At 40.1% G+C, this 12,338-nt stretch overlaps 1 protein-coding gene across 1 annotated transcript in view; it reads left to right on the top strand.

The window, feature by feature from the left end:
- The window catches only part of LOC131921985 (zinc finger protein 493-like), a 59,378-nt gene that overhangs the window by 31,220 nt on the left and 15,820 nt on the right, over positions 1 to 12,338 (top strand). Inside the window, 1 exon segment of the mRNA XM_059276726.1 lies at positions 11,942 to 12,054. Coding sequence (XP_059132709.1) covers positions 11,942 to 12,054 — 113 coding nt within the window.

Genomic DNA, 12,338 nt, shown 5'->3' with positions numbered 1-12,338 from the left:
TAAGTTTTTCCTATAGCAATCTCAGAAGTCTCCAGAAGGAAGATGGGGCCCCAACAACAACAACTCTACACAATCCAGAATGATGCCATGGTAATCATCATCATACTATACTTCTTGCCAGAATTTCAGACAATCTTGCCCATTACTCTAAGACTTGCTGCGGAACCTACAGTTAGTCTAACTGAGATTTAACTATCTGAGCTTTCTCACAGTACCCAGCAGAGATACCATCACCCCCTAAACAGCAGGAAGCAATTCTAAGAAAACGACACCCCTTCTCCCTTAGGTTTCATAATTCTCAGGGTTATGGATAATGATTATAGGGTTGGGGATGGGAGAAAATATTAGACTCAGTATTCTCCTAAAAAAGAGGGAGAAGAAGAAATGGAATAGGTATAAGATATTATGGTAGATTATTGTATATACTAGTAAACAAATTTAGTAAAATAGCAGCCTTAGATAATTTGCGCTGTAATTTGCACTGTTATGGATTCTTATATGTTGATACAAATGTAAACTATTTTTATATTCCTGTTTAAGATAATTTGTATATTGATACAAATACAGAACTATATTTGTTATAATGTACATATATTTCTACTCTTACTTGAAATATTTGTATATTGATGCAAATGTAAATTTATATCTGTCATACTTTATGTATGTTCTACTTGTGTTAGGATATTTGGTATATTGATATATATTTAATATTATTGTCATATTGCATATTGCACTATATATTCCACCTCTGTTATAAATATCTTGTGTATTGTCACAATTTTGAAGTCATCGTTCTTTACTGTACATTTGCTTATAGACTGTTTACCTTGTTTACATGAAGCCTTAGTCCTTAGGTTATTTCAGTAGATAAGACTTATAGATTTATAGTCATCTATGCTTGTCTTCTCTATAGTTATGTTATTTAGGTTATCCAGATTTACAGATACATAGGTCAGATGAACAGGTAATCTTCAAACACTTCATAGACCTAGAGGATATGGCATTTAAATAACTTAGAATTGTGTTGACGTGAGACATAATTGCTCCTGGCAGCACCAATTTGATCCTGAGAGAATGTTGGGCTTCTAAGACATTTCCATTTGGAAGTTTGTCTTCTTGGCACAAAATGGCCTACTGGGCAAAGAACTGCCCTTGCCTCAACTGCTGACAGTACGAATGCAATGCTGTCCTTTCTGGACAAGCGGGACACAAGGAAAGTGACCACTGTACTCTGCCAAGACAGGGTAAGATGGTCTTTCAGAACTCCTGCTTCTGAAAATGGTCTGTCAGATACTCTAGGCCTGTAGCCAATTTGAACGCACCAACAATGCTGAGAAACATTAGGTGACTGTCCAGGCTGCCAGCTATCTCTGTCTACTCTTGCAAGATTCCTGAAAGTTGCTTGCATCCATCAACTATTTCTCAGGTACCATTATATTCCTTCTCAGGTCTCAGGTCTTTGATGGGATTGAAGACTAGCAGTTATAGTTACAAATATATATATATATATATATATATATATATATATATATATATATAATCTTAGATAGAACATATTAACTATTAGATTCAGATTCTTTAGGATAGGACACCTTTTGGAATGATCTTTGTAACATGCCGTTTACCTATGCTCTATACTTCTCTGGATTTTAGTATGTGTTTTTTGCTTGATATTGTTCACATTGGTTGTAGTTCCATCTTATCTAGGTCATTATCCCTCATTATTCCTGGACAATATTTGATAACCATTCCTTTGTATATAGTCTTGTATTAGATTGGAACCTTCTTATTTAGACAAAAAGGGGGAGATGTAGTGGGTAGCCATTCCAGCTTTGATCTGGAAGTTCTAACCCCCATTGAGGCTTCAGCAACTGTCACATCTACAAGGCGGGGCCAAGGGAGGACCCTGGAGGCCTGAGATTGGGATGGGCCAGCTTGCGCTCTGTTCCTGGACCCTTGATGGTGGAGGTTGACTGAGCAGAGATCCAGAGAACACTGCTGGACTGCGATACACCTTCCCCAGACCTTGCGACCTACCTAGCCCTTCATTTGTAAGTTACCCACTAAATAAATCTTCCTTTTAACTACGTGGAGTGGCCTAAATAATTTCACCAATAAATATAAGTCTCTGTGTGTTTACTCAGTTGGGTCTAAGTGGCAGCGGGACTGGCAGGTGAGAGATTTGTCCTGATCTGGGCCAAGCAGGACCAGGAAAACTAGTTACAAATGGTGCCCAATGGGTTGGAAAGAGTTTCCACCTAAAACCTGAGAAAAAAGATTCTAAAACGGAGCTAAAAACAGCTTCCTAGTTGTCTCTCTCAAGTTAGTATCAGCCAGTGTGTTTGAGCTACTCTATGGCGAGTTTGTGGTGTGCAGGCTTGACCTATGATATGTTACACAGAGATGTCTCCAAGCTGCTCACTATGCTGTGTGTTGGATAGTTTTTGCTAGTTTAAAAAAAAAAGAGAGAGGTTTCTGGGCTACACCCTGCTTTGAAAGAACTGCTTCTGATAGTTGATGGTACACATGGCTCCAGACCCAGAGCTGGTGGTACCACCGCCATGATGGGAAGCTGATGGGGGCAGAACCAGCAGCCACAGTGCTGTTTCAGTCTTAGAAATGCTGCAATTTAAAGCAATAGTTACACAATAAGACAGATTCAGATGGAACAAGACTTTAAGTGCTTTACAATGTGTGTACACATGTACATAGGCTTGGAAGAGAGAGAAAAAGGAATATATAGAGTTATATAAAAAAAACGTAGTTTTTAAAAATAAAGTCTTTAAAGAGATTGTAAAAGCAGTATAAAAAAATAAGCCATCTTAAATACAGGCTTACAGCACAATGCGAGAACCCTGGAGGGCAGAAGTTCGCTACTGATGTTTTACAATCTCGTATCTAAGCTGTTAACGCCCGTTATGCAGGATACACAGACAAGGATCTTCCCTTAAGCATTCAGGAAGGTGGAACCAGGCAGGGAATTAGCATAGGGAGGATATTAAAGTCAAGGTCAGCAAGCAAGGCAACAGTTACCCAAAACAGGGGTGAGGGCCCTACAGGTCCCTTTTTTACTAAAAAATGAGCTTCTGACTTAGGTTGCGTGGGACGTCAGCAGGTCACCTTACCCATCATGGAGACGCCTGCACAGGCCACACAGTCACTCTGTCTTAGGTTGGTGAGCGCCCCCCAAGCATTACCCATCTCTGAATACTCATTATCATACAGGCTCAATTGTGTGTGAGCTGCAGAGTTAACTGCTGCCAAAGATCTCAAAGTGGCACTGGGCTTGCAATGTGTGTGTTCAACACAGAAAAGACCAATAGAAATCCTAACCCACCCATAGCCAGTAGGCTAAAGGCAACTGAACTATTCCCTTCCTTAACAAGCCTTATTGCAAATTGGAGTCCTTGTAAGATAGTATCCCAAAAGCAAATGGATCTTGAGTTTATAAATTTATAATTTTCAAAGCCAATCGAAACGTATATACTATTGAATTAAATTTATCATGCCCAATAGAATGAAAAATTAACTAACGATGGTAGCTACTTTTGCTGCCAGGGTCTCCACTGTGCTAGCTGTAGTAAGTAATTATGAAATGGTAATCCCAGAAACAGTAGCAGTGGTGGCCGCCACTACTATAACAGCAACAATGGCAGCAGCAATGTCAAATTCTCTTCTGGGGCGTGTATCTTTTGGGGACACAAGGAAAATTTTAGGATTATAGAGTAATCCTTAAAGACTGTCTTTTAGCACTAAGAAGGTAAAACTTTTTTTGGGGGGCAGGGAGGGTTTGTTTCAGGACAGGTATGGTGATATTTTATTTGTATTAAAATTTTATTTGTATGTTAATAAATAAAGTTGCCCGGGGGTCAGAGCTATTAGCAAGCCATAGGAAAGCAGGGCAGTGGTGGTGTACACTTGTAATCCCAGCACTTGGTATGCAGAGCTGGGTAAGTCTCTGTGTGTTCAGGGATACAGCCATTATTGGACACACATGCCTTTAATCTCAATACCAAGCAAGGAAAACCTGGAGGCCTATACAGACAGGCCGTGACGAGGCGGTCATGTGGTTGGGTTTACAACCAATGAGAAGGCAGAACAGGAACACTATATAAAGACATTAACACAGGGGTAGTGAGTTCGGAGAGGTAGGACCACTGCAGGAGGAAGGGTAAGGTTTTAGCTCTTAGCTCTGACCTCTTGGCTTTCTTCTTTGCATTGGTTCTGTGTTTCTTATTTAATAAGAAGGTTGGTTACATCTACAGACAGGTTTCCCCAAGTTAAAAAAAAAAAAAAGAATCCAAGCACAGAACCTGACATGTTGTAAAGGCTCAAGTATAAACTATTATTCTCACTATCAGCAGGATTTTTTTATTTTGTGTGCATTGGTGTTTTGCCAGCATGTATGTCTGTGTTAGCGTGTCAGATCTTGGAGTTACAGACAGTTGCAAGCTGTTTCAGTGCTCATAACCACTGAGCCATCTCTCCAGCCCCTATTACCAGTATTTCTATGTGTAAGTCATTGTATGAATGGAGAGATGGTGTGAGCTCCTTTCCCTTTGGACTGCTGGTTGGTAAAGGGGAGACAAACTTGTCTGTAGGTCAGGATGACTATCATTTCACTGTTGTCTGCCTGGAACAGTCCAGGTTTTAGCACTCTATCCAACAAAAACTCTTAACATCCCAGAAAATCCTTCAGTACCAGAAAATTGGAACTGTTGGTCCCTACACAGTAGATAAATACTTGGCAGAATGAATTGCATATTATAATAGACTTGCAAGCAATGTGTCAGGATGGAATAACCTAAATTGAGGACCTGAAATGACACCTTGAAGGTGACATTTGAGTGTTTCAGTATATTAAGAGTTTGATAGGATACACTATCAAAAAGAAAAAATACTTCATTAAGAGTGTGAACAAAGTGCCTGGTGGTGGTGGCATGCACCTTTAATCCCAGCACTCAAGAGGCAGAGGCAGGCAGATCTCTGAGTTTATGCCAGTCTGGTCTATAGAGTGAGTTCCAGGCCAGCCAGAACTATACAGAGAAACCCTGTCTCAAAAACCAAAACAAAACATAATTAATTAATTAATTAAAAATAAAAGAGTATGAACAAAAAATAAACCATGTAAAGATGGATATTACACAGAGAATCTGCAATGTGTTGTCTTTGGGATTCTTAACTGCAGAAAAATATTTGATTGTAAAAGCTGTTGAGTTAAGCCAATATGTATATTTTAAAGATACCTTGACTTCAAAATTTGGATCTAAGGATATGTTGCTTTGGAAATGAGGCTCTGCTTTTGTTTCCACAGAAAGCCAGAGGCTATGGATTTGTTCCAGATTAAGATACATCAGGTTTGACCAGCCAAGACCCCCTGAAAGGTCTCTGATGACACCAAGGCCCAGATGATCCAACATCCAGAACCGTTTCAAGGCAACTGGCTCAGATGATACACCCTCACAAACTACTCCATAATCCTAAAATTTTCTTTGTGTCACTATAAGATACAGCACCACCTCCAGCAGGAAGTAGTAAGAGAAGCTACACTCAAATTCCCAAATATACCAAGCTGGCTTTGGAGATGGAATTGGCTCACTCCTTCTCTAAACCCAAGCATATTCCTAAAATAAAAGGTTAAGATAATCTTGTGTCCCATATTAGAAGATCTCTCTGGTGTGGGACAAAGAAAAACCAATATTTTTATTTAAATCAGGTTGATTATTAATGCGATCTCTTTCTAAAGAAGAAAAGGGGATATGATATAAATATGATAGGATGAAAGGGTAGGTTATTAAACCTACTTTTAAAGAGCAACTTGTTTAAAAATGTTTTACATTGCTATAGATTTTAGTTCATTGATACAAATTTAAAGTTAATTTTGTTATACTGCATGTATATTTTTACTCTTGTTTAAGGTAATATTATATCCTTCTGAGGTCTTTGATGTAGTTAAAGACTAGCTAGTTATAATTTCCTCAGTTATGATAAAAGATAAGTTAGATATGAAAACTTAGACTCACAAATATAGGATAGATAGGATATCTTCCTTAATTTTGTCAAATAAAAATAGACTAGATGTTGTAACTGTAATTTTTGCTTGATAATTGTTCTGTTATATGTAATTTTACTACATGAAAGTTAAAACCTTCCTTTAAAAAAAAAGGAAAAAGGGGAGGTGCTGTGAATGATTGATTGATAAATAAAACGCTGATTGGCCAGTAGCCAGGCAGGAAGTATAGGTGGGACAAAGAGAGAAGAGAGGTCTGGGAAATGGAAGGCTGAGGCAGAGAGATGATGCCAGCCACCACCAAGACAAGCAAGATGTAAGGTACCAGTAAGCCATGAGCCACATGGCAACTTATAGACTAATAAAAAATGGGTTAATTTAAGATATAAGAACTAGATAACAAGATTCCTGACACAGCCATACAGTTTATAAGTAATATAAGTCTCTGTGTGTTTACTCAGTTGGGTTTAAGCGGCTGCGGGACTGGCAGGTGAGAGAGATTTGTCCTGACCTGGTCCTGGCAGGAAAACTCTAGCTACACTCCCCACCCTCCCTTACCTCCCTCCTACATCCATAGTGATCACAGCTGTTGTTGTTCCTGGTTATCCATCATTATAAAGTTAGGAAAGTAGTGTAATAGTCAAATGAATTTGGTAGTTATGAAGTTACAAGACATCACATACCTTCTATCATTGAGTTTTGTTAATATCCATTTATTAACCTGTAAAAGTCATATGCATATTATAGAAAACACAGATAAATGAATAAGCCTCTAGATTACATAGCAAAGGGAGTCTATGCTTCTAGCTTTAATTTCCATCGGAGTTAATAACACAGAAAGGCTGCTGTGTGGGAAAGTTCTGTTAAAAAAAAGTTTAAGAATTGGTCAGAAGTACACTTTGAAGCAAGGTCCAGTTTGCTATGTGTTTGTGAGTCAATATTTCCTTCTTGCTTAGAATCTCTGTAGACCTAGTTAGTAATTTCCTTAGAACACAGGAGATTCCCTTATGAATGGAAATGTCCTTAATGGATATACAATTGTTCTAGAATAGAATGATTTTTTAAAGTTTTAATCTTTGCAGAAAGTTTTTCAAGGGACAAGTTTATGTGAGAACTATGGCAGACACACACTCTCAGGAATAATAGTTCAGCAGAGACTCACAAGCTCAGGAGTAAATAATATAGCAAAGGCTCACACTGTCAAAAGTAGATAGTATAGAAGAGACAGACACACTCAGGATAAATAGTACAGCAGAAACATATGCTCTCAGCGGTTAATAGTACAGCAGAGACATCATCCTCAGGAGTAAGTACTATAGCAGAAATGTGTACTCTTAGGATTAAATAGTATAGCAGAGACTTATAATCTCAGCTGGCATTTCTCATTTCTCTCTTTAATTTTAAACATATTTTAAAAGTAAAAAAATTCATATGTGAAAATTAACAAGACCTGAAAACTACAATGTTTTCAAATATTGTTTTAACTTGGGAAAGGTATGTTTCATTTGTTGATGCTATGAAATGTTACTTTTACTGTGTAACGTTGTGTTAAATTCGTTTCTGCTGCTTTTGATAATGATATAAAGATATGTTGAATTTGCTTCACCTTGTTTGCCTAAGGCACCTGATTGGTTCAATAAAAAGCTGAATAGCCAATTGCTAGAGAGGGATAGATGGAGCTTGCAGGCAGAAAGAAAAAACAGAAAGAGAAATCTAAGATGGAGGAAAAGGAGAAGAGAAGGCAGAGAGGGACACACCAGGGCCAGAAGCCAGGCATCTTCCAGACAGCCATGGAAACAGCAGGGAAGTAAGATATACAGAAAAAAAGAAGGGTAAAGAGCCCTGAGGCAAAACGTAGATGAAAAACAGGTTAAGTTATAAGAGCTGGCAAGAAACAAGCCTAAGCTAAGTCCAAGCATTCATAACTAATAAGTCTCCATGTCATGATTTGGGAGCAGATTGGTGTCCCAACAGAAAGCCTGTGAAATTACAGAGGTGATGAACTTCTGTACAGTAAGAACAGACATTCTGAACAGAATCTGAGGCATTCACATTGGATTTTACACTATCTGTACTGAATATATTTTATGCACTTATACACCATGAAAATTAAAGTCCATGACAGAGTTGGAACCTGACAATCCATTATCATGTGTCCTCTTTCACAACCCATGTTCATTACCTGCTTTAAATCCTTCCTCATCTTCAAATATTTAAACTTTATTCTCTTTTCTACTTTACATAGTATACACACATATACATTTCCTCACATATGCACATATATTAAAGTTTATATTAATCATATGGGAGAGAAAATGCAATGTATTTCTTTATATGATTGGATGATCTCATCTGATATACAGTCAATATCCATCAGTTTTTCTGTATATTTTGTGATTGTACTTTTTTTAAGGGCCAAATATCTTCACATCTGTGTGTGTATATAAAAACATATACATTTATATTTACCAACATATTGTCCATTTTGTGTTCATCGATGCTTATGTTGATTCAGGGTTTTTTTTTTTTGATTCATGTTTTTTACAACTGAGAATAAAGAAGCAATAAACATGGGGTACAAATATCTCTATATTAAGGTGTGAGGTTCCCTGAGCATAGCGCAGGTGTGAAATAGGGGGAACAGGGCAGGGACTTGAGCCCTGGTTCCTGTGGTGTGAGGTCATAATGGGTGTGAGGTGCTGACTTGTGAGGTTCCAGTTGTCACTGCAGCACCCAGAGTCTATGCTGTGGTCATCTCAGAGGCTACTTGAGACATGGCTCTAACCACAGACTGCACTGCATCTCAAGTTTATACCTGTCTTCAGCAGGCTCATAGGGTCCAAGAGGTGACCAAAGATTTGACTCCATGTGGTCACCTGGCTGCCTAATGAGCAGCTAGCCACACCTGCACCGGTAGGAAATCTTGGTTGCTGCCGCTTTCCTAAGGCTGTGAGGGTAGGCAGTGTTTAATACATTTGAACCCTGTACAGTCTTGCTTCCACAGTAAACCTGAGGCCCCATGAGTTCATTGATGAACTACATACTTCAAGCTGGGATAAATGATTGGATGCTTATCTGCTTTGAAATAGACATTTTTTTTTCCCGGAGTTGAGGACCGAACCCAGGGCCTTGTGCTTGCTAGGCAAGCACTCTACCACTGAGCAAAATCCCCAACCCCTAAACAGACATTTTTATACCACAAGATAAACAATGGTATTTTTCATACCATTCTCATTCTCATTCAATAACCACAATGACTTGACATTTATAGACAATATGAAATATATTACAATCATTGGAGAGAATAAGGTCAATAATGGCAATCCTGGTAATTTGAGTCAATGATAAATGTGCTCCGAGAAAAGAATATATCCATGAAAATCTCTGTCTTGTAGAAATGCAATTTTGAAGGGAAAGGACTTCAGTCCTTAGAGGCTGCATTCCCCTACAGCCAGGAAAGGCTAGATTCCTTCTTAAGGCACTTCTGAGTCTTCATTCAGTGGACACTACTGAACCCACACACTTGCACCCCGAACCAAGGATGGTTTGAAAATCTCTCTCTCTCTCTCTCTCTCTCTCTCTCTCTCTCTCTCTCTCTCTCTCTCTCTCTCTCTCTCTCTCTCTCTCTTTTTGAGACAGGGTTTCTCTGCGTAGCTTTGGAGCCTGTCCTGGATCTTGCTCTGTAGACCAGGCTGGCCTCGAACTCACAGAGATCCACCTGTGTCTGCCTCCTGAGTGATGGGATTAAAGGCATGTGCCTCCTCTGCCTGGCATTCAAAATCATCTTTAAAGATACTTTTCATGTCCTTGTTAGTGTATTGTGCAAGTTTCACTTACTTTTCTGAACCAACAGCCTGAAAATAATGAGTTAGTTTTCTTTTCATTTTATTTTATTAACATTTTTTTCATTTATTTTAGATACCAATCACAGTTTACCCTCGCCCTCTCCTGCCACATCCCCCCCCCCAAACTACCATCTACCCCTTCTCCCCATCCATGCATTCCTCCTCCATTGCCATTCAAGGAGGGGCAGGCCTCCCATGTGTTTGAACAAAGCATGACATATCAAGTTGAGGTAGAACTGAGCTCCTCCTCCTGCATAAAAGCTGGACAAGGTAATCCAGCATGAGGAACAGGTTCAGGGAGACTTCTTAGTAATCATGAAAGCTTGGCCTTTAGCTTAGGCTTCTCCTTAGCTAGCTCTTATAACTTAACTTGCCTTCATTAATCTACAATCTGCCCCGTGGTTTTTCTTTAAATGTCTCCACCATTCTGTATGCCTGACTTGGTCCTCCAGTAACTGGTGTCTCCCTGCAGCTGGATTCATCTCTTCTGCTCTATCCCGTGAATCCTGCCTGTCCTCTCCTGCCTAGCTATTGGCCACTCAGCTCTATTAAACCAATCAGAAGGTGCCTTGGCAAAGACAGCTCTTCACAGTGTACAAAAAAAGATTATCCTGCACAGTATTGCTTTATCATTTTACAGTACAGCTGAGTCAACATGATTTTTTTTTAATGCTGTAGTAAGAGTAAAATCAGAACATATGGACCAGAAATGACCTGGAAGCCTAATATTTCTGTCAAAGTCTTGACTCACATACACACATATCCTGTTGTGGATCAGGTGGTGAACACCAGACTGACTTCCCATGGCTGTTTGAAACCAAAAGAGTAGCCACATTGTTATTAAGAAATTTACACACTCCTACTAGGTCTCCATACATTACAAGAATAAGCTTCTGTTTCCTAAGCCTAATGTACCCTCCAAAACATGTTTCAACCCATTCTGAAGTTGTGACTCCATGATTTATGTCCACTGCTTCCATTACAAAAAACAAACAAACGAACAAACAAAAAACCTGTGAAATGATTGCACTTTCGGGTTACAAAAATGTTTGTCCAGATACCTTGATGAATCCCCTCCCATATGATGTACTGTTGGAGTTCAGCTTTTTTTATTTCATCCTTTCTAACTGCCAATTATCTCGATAGCTGTTTTCTATTAACCCTAACCCTTCCCCATTAAGGGACCTCAAAAGGCAATGAGGGCCTGCTCTCTGAAATACCGACTTTGCGAGAGAAAGCCAGTTCCTGGTGCACCTGTAAAATGAAGCTTGCTTTAATCAGACATTCGTGCAATTGGTTTTTCTCAGGCCTAACAGCTGTCCACCAGACTCAATTTCTTCCTACCAACTCTTCTGCAGGCAGCCTAATTAATCCAGGAAGAGTAAACATCATCTCACTAGGAGTCCAGGAATTCCTTTGCTCAGACTTCTGGGAAATGTAGTCCAAGCGCCTGTGACATCACAGGGAGCCCTCCAGGAAATCCCCTTCTACTGTTTGGTCCACACACGTGAATCTTCCCCAAAGTTGGGCGAGTGTCCTGACCTGCTCTACATTCCTGTTGCGGCTCTGACATGGAGGTTGGTCCAGGGTGCAGCTCAGCCTGAAGCACTGTGCGGGGTGCGGGGATCCGTTTGGAGGGAGCAAGACCTGGGCTGGGTGGGAGGACCGCAAGAACTGCCTTGGTGCTGTACTGAACTGGCTGGGTCACCTGAGGTTGCAGGTCAGGGCTGGGGAGAGTGCGATGGGGACTGCATTCTGAGTGACAGTTTCTTTAGGACGCCGCGCGCAGCCTGAGTCCACCTTGGGCTTCCGGGACAGGAGAGCTGACTAGTAGCTCAGAGTAGACGTTAGCGCAAAGTCCAAGATTGCAAACTAATGATGGTCAGCTGACTGCCTGCTCCTGAGGTGGAGCTGGGAGCTCACTGAGCAGCTTTGGTGGGGAAGCATGCTTCTCTAGCTGAGTCATTCTCACATGGACGCTGTCAGATTTCTCAGAATCTGTAGAGCTAACGGGGTCTGGTCCTTCCTGTACGCTAGCCTATCTATTGTAATGGTCTTGACGTCTTGTGTTCATCTTTTCTGCCAGTTAAGGAATTAAGAAAGGAAAAACCTAAGTCCCAACAGTTCACCTTTGGGAAATTCTGGATCACAGCAGACAGATCTACCAGAATCAGCTGCTATAGAAAAGCATTGACTAGGGTGAGAGAACACACATTCTGCAGACATATGGAGGGAAAGACCCAGTGCACAGCTCAATGGGGATTAGGGAAGCTCAACCTTGCTTCACCTTGAGGGCTGGGTTTTCTTAAATCTTTGAAAGGTCCTCTATCTTTAATTTAGGCCCTAGTAATTGTAAGAAAGTGCTGATGTCTGATTGTCCCAAAATGGTTTTGCCAACATGTCTTCATCTGGCCTTAAACTATTGAGTTTGTCTAATAGTAGGTCCTAGAAACAGGTGAAAAGCTCACATGGCCTTAGGTTCC

This window comes from Peromyscus eremicus, chromosome 11 (assembly GCF_949786415.1).
Source record: "Peromyscus eremicus chromosome 11, PerEre_H2_v1, whole genome shotgun sequence".
Classification (NCBI taxonomy): Eukaryota; Metazoa; Chordata; class Mammalia; order Rodentia; family Cricetidae; genus Peromyscus; species Peromyscus eremicus.
Note: the sequence above shows the minus strand (reverse complement) of the source record. Positions and strands in the feature narration are given on the sequence as shown.